Source organism: Conger conger, chromosome 10 (assembly GCF_963514075.1).
Source record: "Conger conger chromosome 10, fConCon1.1, whole genome shotgun sequence".
Lineage (NCBI taxonomy): Eukaryota > Metazoa > Chordata > Actinopteri > Anguilliformes > Congridae > Conger > Conger conger.
Genome location: NC_083769.1, coordinates 10,376,917 through 10,394,141, shown reverse-complemented (window position 1 = coordinate 10,394,141; position 17,225 = coordinate 10,376,917). Strand labels below are relative to the sequence as shown.

Genomic DNA, 17,225 nt, shown 5'->3' with positions numbered 1-17,225 from the left:
CATAACCATTTGCAGTATGTCTGGTGCAAGAGCCAGCGTGTTCCCGCTTGTGTGGATGTGGATTATTTGCAAATATTTATTGTCAGACGGACGTTCTGTCATTACCCACTAAGACTATGTGACAAGCGTGGGTATCTCAAGTTGTGGATTTGTATGCCTTAGTCTTATCAAGAGTTACAATGGCTGAAACTTCACTTCTATTTGGTGTAAATAAACCCACCTAGCAGTGCCCACCATAGACTGCACCATAGACTGCATATCATGAATGGCACATCACGAAAGCTGCAAAACAACAATGTCACGTGTATGGGACAGGAAGTGGGGGGTAACAACAACAAAACAACACAGTAATCCAGCTCTGCGCGTGTAAATGACAGGGATAGGTATGACACTGGCATTCCCCACTAGGCCACGCTCTTTGTTTAAAATGGCTGAAGGGACAAATTCCGGCAAAGGTCGATTGCTTCATCCATTATGATATCGGGGCTTGGGGTTTCAAAATCCAGCGAGACACGCTTTTGTTAACTGGACAACTCATGCCATTCCTATGCAATTACCATCAGTCAACAGTCCAAATCTAGGCTAGGCCATGTAGCATGTTTCAGTGGTTATGTGAGCAAATCACATAGTCTCCATGGTGATGGTACATAACTACCATGAAGGGGGTGGTTTTGCTAACTGATTTCCCTTTTATTTAAATAGTAACATAAAGGCAATGTGAATTATATTTACAATGTTATTTTATAACAGAAAAAAATTACTATATATATATATATATATAATTTTTTTTATACGTAAAGGCTACCATGTCTATTACATGACTTTTTATTTGGAAATGCGAACACTTTCAAATATAGGTTGAAGCTTTCAGGATCTGTAATGTATCAGAAAGACATACAAAGACATTAAGACGGGATACATATGATGATTTTATTCATGTAGGGTGCTTTATTAATGATTAAATAGTGCCCCTGGACCACTGGCAGCAAACCATGCCCAAAACATATATAAATGGCAGGCATTTATATAGCGCCTTTATCCAAAGCACTGTACAATTGATGCTTCTCCATTCACCCATTCATACACACACTCACACACTGACGGCGATTGGCTGCCATGCAAGGCCCCGACCAGCTCGTCAGGAGCATTTGGGGGTTAGGTGTCTTGCTCAGGGACACTTCGACACAGCCCGGGCGGGGGATCGAACCGGAAACCCTCCGACTGCCAGACGACTGCTCTTACTGCCTGAGCCATGTTGCCCCATGTTGTTATATTCCTTGCTGCCACAGAGACAGACAGGCTACAGAGAATGGGATCAAATGAATACATGACATATGTTTGAAGTACAGGTACAACAAGCAGTAGTAAAAACTGGGAACCTATCACTAGGGTGTTACTGGCATTGCTTTTAAATGTTTATTACCTAATTTACTAGAGTGAATCAGTGAGTGATAGAATATAGTTCCTTTTGAGTAATTTAAGTATAACTTTATTGGCAATTGAACTTTGTTTTAATTTATTTACAATCACTGTCAATAGTTTTGAAACTTATGGTTTTCATAAAAAACAAGATTAATATTGAAACATGAGAATAAATGTATTGAAATAAAAGCATATTGTTTTCCCATATGTTTTGAACAAAATATATACACTCATTGAGCACTTTATAAGTTATTTATTCAACTTGTTTTTTTGACTTATTAAATCATGTAGCCTATCCACTTAAAGGTTTGACGTATTGTGTGTTCAGAGCTGCTCTTCTGCATACCACTGTTGGTTACCACTGTGGTTATTTTCATCACTGTCACCTTCCTGTCAGTTTAAACCAATCTGGCCATTCTCCTCTGACATTAATTAGGTGTTTCTGCCCACAGAGCTGCTGCTCACTGGATGTTTTTTGGTTTCTGGCGCCAGCAATTATTCCATGGTCAAAGCCACTTAGATCACATTTTTCCCCATTGTGATGGTTGGTGTGAACATTAACTGAAGCTCTGCATGATTGCATGCATTGCACTGCTGCCACACAATTGGCTGATTAGACAATCACATGAATAAGTAGGTGTATAGGTGTTTCTAATAAAGTGCTCTGTGAGAGTAGATTAACATCTGTGTTATTATATATTTTTCAAGGGTTCCAACAATTCTGCAGCCCACTGTAATGACATTTTCTGAATTATTTATTTGTTTATTTCTTTGTTTGTTTGCTTATTTTGCTCCAGCACTGAGACACATCTATTGCGGTTCTGTACCAGGGCAATATCAGGCTCAGTCTCATAAAGAGTACACCCATGCAGGTAGGTTACAGTAAAGCTTGCAATAGACAGGGGAACTAACCACAAAGCAGACCATCCACAAGCATTTGATAAAGAGTAGTGTAGATAAGACACCCACTACAGAACAATTTTCTGTATACAATTTGCACACCATTACATATATGATACAAAGACTCCATGCTGTTATCCTTGCCAGAGGTGGATGCACCAAGTAATAAACCAGGGGTGCCAATAATTATGGAACCTTGATCTTGGTCAAACCTGTTTTTATTAAAGTACTGTATTTTTCACATGTTCAGCATTTTGAGTTTATTGCAGTAATTATATCAATAATTATTTTGTGCATTGCTAGTCAGAGGTGCCAATTATTCTGGAGCCCACTGTATTTTTTAAATAATACATTGTTTCCTGTGTGGTTCCTCGGCGTTTGCATTGCAGGTAAAATACAGGTGTGTATTTGTTTGTAAAAGCCTTTGTAATGTTCTTTGTTATAAACTGCTAACTAATCCCTGCAATTATTCATTTCAGGGAGGAAGTTTATGAATGACTGTTAAAAAATATTCTCACCAATGAGAGGTACAGAGAGGTACAGAAAGGTTGCACACATAGGTGATAGAAACGAAGACAATATATCAGAGTCACCATTAAACCATTACACAACAGTCTGCAGTCATTCCACACATCACTGATGTAGGTGTGTACTGGGAAACTTCTAGAACTAGTAGAGACTACCGCTCAAGAAAAAAAAACAAGATAATTTACACCAAACCAGTATCAGTCTCAACTGGAATTTATTCGACATTCTTTTTTTTCTCCAATTATTTAATATTTTAATTTGTAATCGTCTTTTAAGTTTAAGTTGCATACCCTGAGCTGTACGTGTGTTTTCAAATCAAATACGTATTTACGCAAATAAATATATTTATGAGTCATTTAACAAGTGACCTCCCAGATTTGTCCGACATGTCTGACACACACAGTCACAGTCAGACATGAAGCGTCAGAGTCGAGCCATGTGAATGAGGCACCATCAAAGAATTCAGGGCCGTAGTGTAAACCAGGGCGCTAGTTCAGGTGTTCTACACGACGGTGTGCGCTAGGGTCGAGTAAAATAATCCACTCGGTGGACCGCTGCGATGAGGCACTCTCTATTACATGCAGCATGGGGAGAAATTACAGGACATCAGCACGGTCCGTTCTCTGAAACAAAGGAGCCAGCTCTCTGATATTAGTACTCTGCGTTTTCAATCAAAACTGTATGCGTATCACTTTCTACATTCTAGCCGTGTGTACACTGCGGAAATCAACTGTTAAGCGAAACATCTTTATTGTATAGCAGGGTAGAGTGAATTCATCTAACTGCTGACAAATATACGTATACAAGCAGGCATGTGACGGCTTGGAAATCATCCCTTAAGAATACACAGTCTTCCACGCTAGCATTTCCTCCATGGAGCTGAAGACTATAAAAATAAACCACAGCTGTTTCTCTCTCTCTCGGCACGTATTACCCGGTATACACGGAACAGCAGGCAAAGTAAAACGAACATATATTATCACATTTTTATTGTGAAATAATGAGCCTATGATAGTGATAAATAATTCAAAATCATTAAAATATTTATTTTTAAAGAAAATTGCAGTGTGACTTAACATTGCATGTTTAAGATCAGGGAAATATATGGCAACCATTTCCAAACGCAGCAATGCATTTCAAAATACACACACGGACTGCTGGCATTGTTTCTGGAGCAGGATGGGATGAGATGAGTGCTAAATCTGTTGGTGGTCAGCTTTAATGAAGGCAGAGCTTGCATTTCTGCAAATGTTTTCTTACTGGAAAAAATGCTTCTGTGATTGATCGGTCAGTCCAGCCAAGGTTATACGAAACACAAGGACCAAGAGTTCCAAGAATGACGCTCAGACATCTATGACTGTCCATATAAACACTGATAAATAATGCATCGTAGGCTTTGTACACTGAAACAGTTCCTTTAATAAATAACTGACTGTGCACAGACATTTTGATACAAAACATTTTCATAGACAACAACTACAGCAAGAACAAAACATACCCCCACCACCGTCATCACAATCACCATCATTTTCACCATCGTCTTCGTCACTGTTATTCTCACATTACGCAGGATACTGAGGTTCATATGAGCTCAAAGGACAACGGTGTAGCTAAACGTAAGTGAACGATATTTTAGTTTACCGCACTTTCAACAGATTTTCAAAGGGAGGCTGAGGCTTACATTTAGGCATTCCTGACTTTGTGAGATAATGGCGGGAGATAATAGCAGCAAAGCCATACTGTTTAGATGTGTAGTAGTATGCCGATAGGTAAGTTTGTTCTCTGCTTGGATAAATATAGATCAAATAAATTTAAAAATCTCAGATACCTTGTGTGCTTTTCATTCCAGGTCTGATAGCATAGTTCCTGTGACCTGACACCAAAACTTGACCTGATTAACCTATCGCCCTATCAGGGCTAAAACCATGGAGGGAGTTTACAGTGCACTACACAGACATTATTCTGAATGATAAACACTGATATATAGCAGACATCCTAACTTCACTTTGTGCTCTACTTCACTGCTACAGTACTTCCAGTTGTGTACAACTACCACCCGACATTTCACGTACTAAACTATCAGAGTACACAGTAACAGTCAAGCTAGCAAGTACAATTAAGCCAGTGATGACAAATGTGAGGTTTCAATGGCCCTCAAAATGGGGTGGAGTTACAATGAGCTGTCAACCTTTGACATGCCTAAACCAATCAAAATTATTTTATTCTCTGAAGCAACACCACAGCAATTGGTTAAAGGCCCACAAGCATTTCCAAAGGTTTCATATCATCTTGGAGCTTTCGATTTGTGTTCCATACTGTACATGGGTACAAACAAATCAATTTTGGTTGAAGTATGCATATTTTACAGATAAAGTGCTATTTTTCCAAGCTGTTTGTAAAATGGTTTCCCATGTGACATGACGTATGTTTTTGAATAATTATCAGTCAACATCACTAAATGTTACCATTGGGCTCTGGGGCACTCTGGGGGCGTGGTTAGGGACTCTGCTCTTTCCGAACGTTTTGTGGTCGTTTCACATACTAAAACCAGGAAGAGAAAGCTGATGCGCATGGGCCTTTAAAATTCCTAGGTCAGTCGATGACATTGTTACCTCACCCACATTTTTTAGGATTTCGCAAAGCCTTTCATTCTTCGATCCCTGGGGTAGTGGCGGCTGCTTCAGACAGGGACTTGGCGTGGCAGAGGGGTGTGTCGCGCGGGTTGGGAAACCTCTTAACCCTGTGTAGGCACTCCGTGGTGCTGGTGTTGCAGCGGCTGCAGTGGCAGAACAGGGCCACGGGGAAGGAGAACAGGGGGTCGGTGTCGCGCCGGCACCCGGGCAGGAGCACAGTGTGGTAGGCCAGTGACCGGTACATGCAGGCCCGCTGCCAGGGAAAGGGCCTCAGCCCACACTCCTTCACGTTAATGTCCTGGGCGGTAGGAAGAAAGAAAGAAGTGATCGCACACACTCTATGTTCCGAGTTGTTACATTACATTACAGTTAATTAGCTGATGTCTGTATCCAAAGTGACTTACAGTTGATTAGACTAAGCAGGGGACAATGCCCCGGAGCAATGTGGGGTTAAGGGCCTTCCTCAAGGGCCCAACAGCTGTGCAGAACTTATCGTGGCTACACCGGGGATTGAACCACCAACCTTCCGGGTCCCAGACGTGTGCCTTAGCTACTAGGCTACAGACTTGTTTTAGTATACCAACGGAAGAACCAACGTTTTTGGCAAAGTGTGCCTTCCTCAGGGTTCTTGTATGGTAAAATGTCCAGTTTTATGTCAATGTTCAGCTCTAACACGGGGTCAAATAGGGGTCACCCAAATGTGTTCTTTTAGAGCTGATGTAACACCGAACGTCTATGTGGGTGAGACGCATCCAGAAATATCACTATCTGAAGTGACATAACTCTGACATAACCAGGATGTTTTTGTTCATGTTTCATAGTTCACAGAAAATTCTCATGAATCTGCTGGGAGTGTTTTCCATGACTTACTTTCTAAAATGCATTAACCCTTCAAGGTGTAAGGTTATACGAATGATATGAACTGAACATTCTAATGCTGATATGACAATCACTATCGGTATTTGAAAGCAATGCAGTTCTTGGTAACTCAATTTTAAATATGACTTTTCCAAAAAAACCTGCACTGGCAGAACATGGAATTCCCACAGGTGAATAATATTTGAATGAACATTTAAATGAAGGCATTGGATAACCACTAGGTAGGTAGATCCTCCCTTATGTAGGAGGCAATAATGCCAAAAAAAGTTTTATTGTACTTCAAACATATTTAGCCCAGATCTGAAAAATGTTATGAGCACAACTACCAAACAGCCTAATTAGGTCACAAAGTATATCTTGTGTGATAAAAAGACACTCATGGCACATGATAACATAACAGACAGTAGTGCTTCAGCAGTGCCAGCTTACCCGTGAGAAACAGTATCCGCTGCAGACAGTGGTGTTGACAGCCACGCAGTGCTCACACCCCTTTCTCTCCACGTAGAGCGTGTAGTTTTGGGGAGCGCATTTGGTCAGCGCCTGCCCCACCAGCAGGCAGAGGAGAATGGAAACGGACAAATCCAAAGCCATCTCCACACGACAGGAGCTGTCAATCGGCAAAGAGAGAGAGGAAAGTCTCTAGACGAGACACAGAGATCAGAGGAATAAACCAAACAATTGAAGTGTGCGAAGAAAGTCACTCCTGACGCATTCTCGCAGACTCCTAACGGACTTACCTGGGGTGATGCTCGGGGCAGAAGCAGGACATTAGCCAGACTTGAGCACCAGGGGTGATTACTCCCCTTTATACGAAGAGCTAAGCTGCGCTGATTTCCGTGCCCTCCTATCTTCCTCCACGGAGAGATGATGACACAAGAGTCCCTCCTCTCAGTCACCCGTGTCCAGCCACGAGTGTTCAACACAGTCCAGCCACTAATGTTCGACACAGTCCAGCCACTAGTGTTCAACACAGTCCAGCCACTAATGTTTGACACAGTCCAGCCACTAGTGTTCAACACAGTCCACAGTCCAGCCACGAGTGTTCAACACAGTCCAGCCTCTAGTGTTCAACACAGTCCAGCCACGAGTGTTCAACACAGTCCAGCCACTAATGTTCGACACAGTCCAGCCACTAATGTTCGACACAGTCCAGCCACTAATGTTCGACACAGTCCAGCAACGAGTGTTCAACACAGTCCAGCCACTAATGTTCAACACAATCCAGCCACTAATGTTCGACACAGTCCAGCCACGAGTGTTCAACACAGTCCAGCCACTAATGTTCGACACAGTCCAGCCACGAGTGTTCAACACAGTCCAGCCACTAATGTTCGACACAGTCCAGCCACTAGTGTTCAACACAGTCCAGCCACTAATGTTCGACACTGTCCAGCCACTAATGTTCGACACAGTCCAGCCACTAATGTTCAACACAGTCCAGCCACTAATGTCTGACACAGTCCAGCCACTAGTGTTCAACACAGTCCACAGTCCAGCCACGAGTGTTCAACACAGTCCAGCCTCTAGTGTTCAACACAGTCCAGCCACTAATGTTCAACACAGTCCAGCCACGAGTGTTCAACACAGTCCAGCCACGAGTGTTCAACACAGTCCAGCCACTAGTGTTCAACACAGTCCAGCCACTAGTGTTCAACAAAGTCCAGCCACTAGTGTTCAACACAGTCCAGCCACGAGTGTTCAACACAGTCCAGCCACTAGTGTTCAACACAGTCCAGCCACTAGTGTTCGACACAGTCCAGCCAGTAATGTTCGACACAGTCCAGCCACGAGTGTTCAACGCAGTCCAGCCACTAGTGTTCAACACAGTCCACAGTCCAGCCACGAGTGTTCAACACAGTCCAGCCTCTAGTGTTCAACACAGTCCAGCCACTAATGTTCAACACAGTCCAGCCACGAGTGTTCAACACAGTCCAGCCACTAGTGTTCAACACAGTCCAGCCACTAGTGTTCAACACAGTCCAGCCAGTAATGTTCGACACAGTCCAGCCACGAGTGTTCAACACAGTCCAGCCACTAGTGTTCAACACAGTCCAGCCACTAATGTTTGACACAGTCCAGCCACTAATGTTCAACACAGTCCAGCCATTAATGTTCAACACAATCCAGCCACTAATGTTCAACACAGTCCAGCCACGAGTGTTCAACACAGTCCAGCCACTAGTGTTCAACACAGTCCAGCCACTAGTGTTCAACACAGTCCAGCCACGAGTGTTCAACACAGTCCAGCCACTAGTGTTCAACACAGTCCAGCCACTAGTGTTCGACACAGTCCAGCCAGTAATGTTCGACACAGTCCAGCCACGAGTGTTCAACACAGTCCAGGTACTAATGTCAAACACCACAGCCACAACTTTCTTTTTTTCAGGTTATGGCATATATGTCATGTTTTAGTGCAATTTAAATTGGTTCATGTTTCTTAACAGAGCAGTTAGCCTCATAAAAGATTAAGAATATTGATGTCATATCTACCCTCAGTGAGCAATTTATTAGGTATTTATTACACTTATTTTTTTGACTTATTGCTCTTCTGCTGCTGTAGCCTATCCACTTAGATGTTTGATGCATTGTGAACACAGACATGCCCTTCTGCTGCATACCACTGCTGTAATGTGTGCCTATTTGCATTACTGTCACCTTCCAGTCAGCTTCAACCAGTCTGGCCCTTCTCCTTTGACCTCTCTCATTAATAAGGCATTTCTGCCCACAGAACTGCTGCTCCTTGATGTTTTCGCACCATTCTCTGAAAACTCTAGAGAGTGTTGTGTGTGAAAATCGCAGGAGAACAGCAGTGTCTGAGATACCATCAATCATTCCATGGTCAAAGTCACTTAGATCACATTTCTTCTCAATTTTGACATTTGGTTTGAACAACAGCTGAACCTCTTGACCACATCTGTTCCTGCCACATGATTGGCTGATTAAATATTTGCATTAACAAGCTGGTGTACAGGTTACCTAATAAAATGCTCACTGTGTGTGTAATAGGTTTATATATATATATATATATATATATATATATATATATATATATATGTATATACACAAAAAAACAAAAATGTTTTAGCTTGAAGCACATTGGATTTACCCATAGGGCAAACTAAGAGAGCCTGCCACTTTAAATTGATGAATGTAGACCTTGTAATGCTCAAAACTCTGAAGCAGAAATATATTCCATGTACTTAATAGAAATTCAAAGAATTGGAACCTTGGAAACTGTAAATTATGTTTTGATACTTGTAGAACTGGTTCAAGCTCTCGAACACAATCTGAACAATCTATCCATGCAGATAGTTTTGATTAGTTTTCTTGATATCCCATGCATGCAGCTCACCTTAATACAAGGGAGCCAATGTTTGTGGCGCCAGAAATGTACATTTAAAAAAATCAACAGGATAGTTTCTTTCCAAATATAATGATATGGCTACTCACACACATCCACTGAACTTATATGGTTTCATTGAAAACTACCCTCTACTGAAGTGCCCACTGTGTAAATACATGCAACATCTCAGTCAAAGCACAATGGCATTCGGGGGTAACATGTCAATTTAGTTTCAAAACATTGTTTCAACATACAATGGGTACAATGTGACAATGGCAGTTGCAAGCCTAGTTCCTCAACCATTACTCTATGGTATTCAACCTTCCTCATACAAGTCCTGCAGGGATCAAAACAGATAGATTTTATATGTAACATATAAGTGAGTGAGCCATTTGTTACTTATTTTTTGGACTCATCAAGTCTTCTGCTGCTGTTGCCTATCCTGTTATGTACGGCACTGAGGACCCAGATGCAGACCAGGGGATAATCCAAAACGTAGTTATTTATTCCGAGTTCGTAAGCCAGGAGATCCAAGACAATGACAAAAACAGAAAGCAAAAGAATAGTCAAAAAAACAGGCAAAAAGGTCAAAAATCCAATAAATCAAAAGGTGAAAGTACAAAAGGGCGAAGGCAAAAACCGAAGTCACTAAAACAAAGCAGATAATCAAAAACCAGGAAAGCAGAAGGGCAAACAAAACAAGAGGGCAAGGCAAGCTCGAAAATCAAAGTCAAAGGGGTGTCTTTAGGAATCTCAAGATATAGGCGTACAAGTAATTTGGCTCTATACAGTGGGCTCAAGAATTATTGGCACCCCTCACCAGCAATGCACAAACAAGGCTTAAAAAATAATAATAATATAATTATAGAGAAAGGTAATACACCAACATGTGCCAAATACTGTACTTATTAATGTTTCAATGGAAACAACCAAAATCATAACAATCATTTAATAAAAAATAAATTTCAACAAAATCATGGTTTCAGAATTATTGGCACCCTTCACCTTGTACTTAGTGCAACCCCTTCACGTTCTTGGGGTTGTGCTTATCAAATGACCTCTTCAACTCAGCCCACAGGTTTTCGATTGGATTGAGGTCTGGTGACTGAGATGGCCATTGCAGAACGTTGATTTTGTAGTCACGGAACCATTTCTGTGTGAATCTTGAGGTGTGTTTTGGGTCATTGTCTTGTTGGAAAGTCCACCTATGACCAAGTCCCAGACTTCTGGCAGAGGGAACCAGATTTTCAGCCAAAATTGCCTGATACTTGCTGGAATTCATTATGCCATCAATCCTAACCAGTGCCCCTGGACCTCTGCAATTAAAACAGCCCCAAAACATGACTGACCCACCACCATATTTCACTGTGGGTATGAGGTGTTTCTCCTTGTATGCATCTCTGTTCCTACGCCAAACATACCGATGCTGTATCTGACCAAAACGTTCAATTTTGGTCTTATCTGACCAGAGAACCTTGTTCCAGTCATAATGTAAATTACGTTTGGCAAACTCCAAGCGCTTTCTTCTGTGTCTTGTGGTCAGAAAGGGCTTTATTCTGGTAACCCTTCCAATGAGGCTGTGGTTATGGAGGTGGCGTCTGATGGTGCTTTTTGAAACCTGGTGACCCCAAGATGCCACCAAGGCCTACAATTCTTTCACTGTGATCCTTGGGGATTTTGTTGCTTCTCTCACCATTCTCCTCAGTATCCTGGGGGGCAAGATGCAGTTGCGTCCTCTACCCATGAGATTTTCAACAGTTCCATATCTTTTGAACTTTTTTATAATTGCTCTGACAGTGCTCAGTGGTATATTCAATCGTTTGTGAATTTTCTTGTAGCCATTATCACGTTTATGAAGGTCTACGACCATCTGCCTCTTTTGAACTGCTAATTCTTTTGTTTTCTTCATGGTGTTGGATGACAAAGGGATATTGCATGTGTGTTACCTCATTTTTATACCCTAGTGAAACAGGAAGTGATGTAATCACTCAATACAGTTCCTTAACACATAGATAAACTTAAATAAGTGGAATTTAATTCCTGGTTTAATTTTGGTAGGTGTTATTTACAATAATCTTTAAGGGTGCCAATAATTGTGAAACATTGATTTGGAGGAAATTGATTTTTAATTAAATCAGTAAATGTTTTTTGTTGGTTCCATTGAAACATTACTATAGCACAGTATTTATCACATATTTCGAGTTTGTCTATAAATATATTGTTTAGAATTTTTTTGAGTATTGTTTGTTCATTTTCTGTCAGGGGTGCCAATAATTTTTGAACCCACTGTAACTGATCAACGTTCGGACAATGGGTGAAACGGAGACTGAGGTTTAAATACATGAGGGAAGGTGACAATCTAGGCGGGGCTGGGAAAAAGGTGGGCTAAACAAATAGACAACAGGTGGGGAAACATAATAGGGTAATAACATCATAACAAGAGGGAGATGAAAACGCAGACTGGATGCACGTAGCCAAACATGTAAAACATACGGCTACGGATTAGGGAGTAGACTTTTGCATAGATTGAAGACGTAGTGATAGTGAGAGACAGGTGCGAACACTTCGCTGAAACTAAGCAAGTAATCAGGGATAGCATAGGGAGGTGGAGTTATAGAACAGTGCAGAAACACTAAGGGATTGTGTTAGTGAATTAGTTACGTGAATACTTCTAACTACCCAATAAAAGTGACTGTTAGTTAGTTAGACAGACAGTAAGTGTATTAATCGGATTAGTACTGTACATTAAGTACTAAGATTAAGTAGATTAAGTAGTAGTTAGTAAGAATAGTGCTTGTGCAGGGAAAAATTCCCTTTTAACATGCACAAATAAGATATCACAGGTGACCATCATCTGATGAAACAGATCCAGTAAAAACACAATAGCTATTCTTCTATTTAACTTTCGTATTTATTTGCAAAGAAATTACAGAAAGTGAGAAAGCTTACCGGCTTTCTGATTTGAATCAGACATAGTAAGACTCTTTTCTTTTCACACTTTTCCTGAAGGGGGGGCTTTGCCAAAACAAAAAGACATGAAGCTGGCCACAAAATTTTATCAGTATCTTGTCTTCTGAATACCCCTTGTTGACCTTGCTGTAAGACCAGAATGTGCTAGGTGAGAAGCAGATACATTAAGGTGAAAGGCTGTCTGTCTGCTGGAGAGAGACAGAGAAAGACTCATAGTAAGCACTTAATCAGAAAGTGGTCTAATAGTATAAGGATTATCACTAAAAGGTTATTTGTAATCATGTGATTGTCTTTATGTTAACACACATTGTCAATTAAGAATCAATTAAGAAAATTACCCTTACATGCTTTACAACATTTAACTACCAAGAGAAGCAGGAAGTAAGAATTGCGAGTTTTGAAGGAATGTTGAAAACCCGAAACTACCGTAAACACCAGAATATGGGTCACGCAGACAGGGGAGTGACTCAGCTGGTAAACATTCAGACGCAGACATAACAGGGGATCACAAATGAGAAACTGTAATGGAAAACAATAACCAAGGATGTATAATAATGAATAAATAACCAGAGTAAACATAAATACAAACAGGACAGATACAAAAACATTACAATCCACATAGAGGTTTGATGCTTTGTTTGTTCACAGATGCTCTTCTGCATACCACTGTTTTAATGCATGGTTATTTCTGTCACCTTCTCTGCAAACATGGTTGTACATGACAATCCCAGGAGATCAGCAGTTTTGGAGCTACTCAAAGCACCCTGTCTGGCATTAAAACTCATTCCATGGTCAGATCACATTTCTTCCCCATTCTGACATTTGGTCTGAAAAACAGCTGAACCTCTCATGTCTACTGATTAAATATTTTGTTGGTGTATAGGTCTACCTAATAAAGTGATCACTGAGTTCAGAACCTCCATTCATGGAGTGGTGGTCCATTCTAGCCCATATTCAGGTTTTTGTTTCAGCCAATCATGGAATAGACCACAGTCAAAGGGACACAAAAACCATAGTCATAGGGACACAAAAACATTATAAGCTGTTTCTAATGTTGCCATGTTCTGTGCTTTATTAAATCCTAATAAAATAATACTAACCTAAAACATAAATAAACCTGCAAAAAGCTTTGGGGAGTTTAAGCCCATTAAGGCCTATGGATCTCAAATACAGTACTATGCAAAGTACTTTAGGCAGGTGTGAAAAAATGCTGTAAAATAAAAATGCTTTCAAAAATAGAAATGTTAATAGTTTATTTTTATTAATTAACAAAAAAAACAGAAGTGAATGAACAGAAGAAAATCTATATCAAATTAATATTTGGTGTGACCACCCCTTGCCTTCAAAACAGCATCAATTCTTCTCGATATACTTGCACACAGTTTTTGAAGGAACTCGGCAGGTAGGTTGTCGCAAACATCTTGGAGAACTAGCCACAGTTCGTCTGTGGATTTAGGCAGCCTCAAATGCTTCTGTCTCTTCATGTAATCCCAGACAGACTTAATGATGTTGAGATCAGGGCTTTGTGGGGGCCATACCATCACTCCTTGTTCTTCTTTACGCTGAAGATAGTTAGAGATTGGCAGTGAAGAGATTGATAGTGAAGATATACAGATTGGCTGTATGTTTGGGGTCGTTGTCCTGCTGCAGAATACATTTTGGGCCAATCAGATGCCTCCCTGATAGTATTGCGTGATGGATAAGTATCTGCTTATCTATTTATCCATGCATTGAGAAGACCATCAATTCTGACCATTTGCAGAAATGCAGCCCCAAACTTGCAAGGAACCTCTACCATGCTTCACTGTTGTCCGCAGACACTCATTCTTGTACTGCTCTCCAGCCCTTCGGCGACCAAACTGCCTTCTTCTACAGCCAAATATTTCCAGAGAACCTGCTGCCATTTTTCTGCACCCTAGTTCCTGTGTTTTCGTGCAGTTGAATCGCTTGGCTTTGTTTCCACATCAGAGGTATGGCTTTTTGGCTGCAATTCTTCCATGAAGACCACTTCTGACCAGACTTCTCTGCACAGTAGATGTACCTGGATCCCACTGGTTTCTGCCAATTCTGAGCTGATGGTGCTGCTGGACATCTTCCGATTGCGAAGGGAAGTAATCATGATGTGTCTTTCATCTGCTGCACTAAGTTTCCGACCACTGTGTCTACGGTCCTCAACGTTACCCGCTTCTTTGTGCTTCTTCAACAGAGCTTGGACAGCAAATCTGGAAACCCCTGTCCATCCATCCATCCATCCATTATCTGAACCCGCTTATCCTGAACAGGGTCGCAGGGGGGCTGGAGCCTATCCCAGCATACATTGGGCGAAAGGCAGGAATACACCCTGGACGGGTCGCCAGTCCATCACAGGGCACACACACCATTCACTCACACACTCATACCTACGAGCAATTTAGACTCTCCAATCAGCCTAACATGCATGTCTTTGGACTGTGGGAGGAAACCGGAGTACCCGGAGGAAACCCACGCAGACACGGGGAGAACATGCAAACTCCGCACAGAGAGGCCCCGGCCGACGGGGATTCAAACCCAGGACCTCCTTGCTGTGAGGCGGCAGTGCTACCCACTGCACCATCCGTGCCGCCGGAAACCCCTGTCTGCCTTGAAATTTCTGCCTGGGAGAGACCTTGCTGATGCAGTATAACTACCTTGTGTGTTGTTGCTGTGCTCAGTCTTGCCATGGTGTATTACATTATTGGCATTTGGCAGACACTCTTATCCAGAATTTATTTGCAAATTATGGTGGAAAATAAGTATTTGGTCAATAACAAAAGTTCATCTCAATACTTTGTTATATACCCTTTGTTGGCAATGACAGAGGTCAAACGTTTTCTGTAAGTCTTCACAAGACTGTGTATGACTTCTGACATTAAACTGTCTTCAGCAACCTCAACAGAGGTCAAACGTTTTCTGTAAGTCTTCACAAGGTTTTCACACACTGTTGCTGGTATTTTGGCCCATTCCTCCATGCAGATCTCCTCTAGAGCAGTGATGTTTTGGGGCTGTCGCTGGGCAACACGGACTTTCAACTCCCTCAAAAGATTTTCTATGGGGTTGAGATCTGGAGACTGGCTAGGCCACTCCAGGACCTTGAAATGCTTCTTACAAAGCCACTCGCGGTGTGTTTGGGATCATTGTCATGCTGAAAGACCCAGCCACATTTCATCTTCAATGCCCTTGCTGATGGAAGGAGGTTTTCACTCAAAATCTCACGAAACATGGCCCCATTCATTCTTTCCTTTACACGGATCAGTCGTCCTGGTCCCTTTGCAGAAAAACAGCCCCAAAGCATGATGTTTCCACCCCCATGCTTCACAGTAGGTATGGTGTTCTTTGGATGCAACTCAGCTTTCTTTCTCCTCCAAACACAAAAACTTCTATTTTGGTTTCATCTGACCATATGACATTCTCCCAATCCTCTTCTGGATCATCCAAATGCTCTCTAGCAAACTTCAGACGGGCCTGGACATGTACTGGCTTAAGCAGAGGGACACGTCTGGCACTGCAGGATTTGAGTCCCTGGCGGCGTAGTGTGTTACTGATGGTAGGCTTTGTTACTTTGGTCCCAGCTCTCTGCAGGTCATTCACTAGGTCCCCCCGTGTGGTTCTGGGATTTTTGCTCACCGTTCTTGTGATCATTTTGACCCCACGGGGTGAGATCTTGCGTGGAGCCCCAGATCGAGGGAGATTATCAGTGGTCTTGTATGTCTTCCATTTTCTAATAATTGCTCCCACAGTTGATTTCTTCACACCAAGCTGCTTACCTATTGCAGATTCAGGCTTCCCAGCCTGGTGCAGGTCTACAATTTTGTTTCTGGTGTCCTTTGACAGCTCTTTGGTCTTGGCCATAGTGGAGTTTGGAGTGTGACTGTTTGAGGTTGTGGACAGGTGTCTTTTATACTGATAACGAGTTCAAACAGGTTCCATTAATACAGGTAACGAGTGGAGGACAGAGGAGCCTCTTCAAGAAGAAGTTACAGGTATGTGAGAGCCAGAAATCTTGCTTGTTTGTAGGTGACCAAATACTTATTTTACCGAGGAATTTACCAATTATTTCATAAAAAATCCTACAATGTGATTTCCTGGATTCTTTCCCCCCATTCTGTCTCTCATAGTTGAAGTGTACCTATGATGAAAATTACAGGCCTCTCTCATCTTTTTAAGTGGGAGAACTTGCACAATTGGTGGCTGACTAAATACTTTTTTGCCCCACTGTAGTGTGAATTTGACAAAGGATGTGGGAGATATAACATTTAAGATGACATGCCATGTTGTCTTTATTTCACACATTTGTGATGAATGTGCCAAGTTTCAAGTCTCTACAATTCACCATCTCACAGGAATCCGCAGAGAAAAGCCATTGAAAATCAATAGGGGTTTAGCCCTTCAGGCATGAAGGGCTAAACTTGAAGGGCTATGTACTTGACACAGGGCTGAAACTTGCTATACTGTATTGTCAAGAAGGGCTAAACTTGAAGGGCTATGTACTTGACACAGGGCTGAAACTTGCTATACTGTATTGTCAAGACTTA

General features: G+C 41.7%; 1 protein-coding gene across 2 annotated transcripts in view; it reads right to left on the bottom strand.

Moving 5' to 3' along the window:
* Window positions 1-4,295: 4,295 nt before the first annotated feature.
* Window positions 4,296-17,225, bottom strand: part of LOC133138966 (thyrotropin subunit beta-like) — a 32,358-nt gene continuing 19,428 nt past the window's right edge. The window contains exons 2-3 of one of the 2 annotated variants that reach the window (XM_061258149.1): window positions 6,792-7,001; window positions 4,296-5,781 (exon numbers count right to left, since the gene is read on the bottom strand). In XM_061258149.1, the coding sequence (XP_061114133.1) occupies window positions 5,497-5,781; window positions 6,792-6,953 (447 nt within the window). In that variant the 5' untranslated portion in view covers window positions 6,954-7,001 and the 3' untranslated portion in view covers window positions 4,296-5,496. The remainder of the gene's footprint in view (window positions 5,782-6,791; window positions 7,002-17,225) is intronic. The other variant, XM_061258148.1, reaches the window with a different exon arrangement.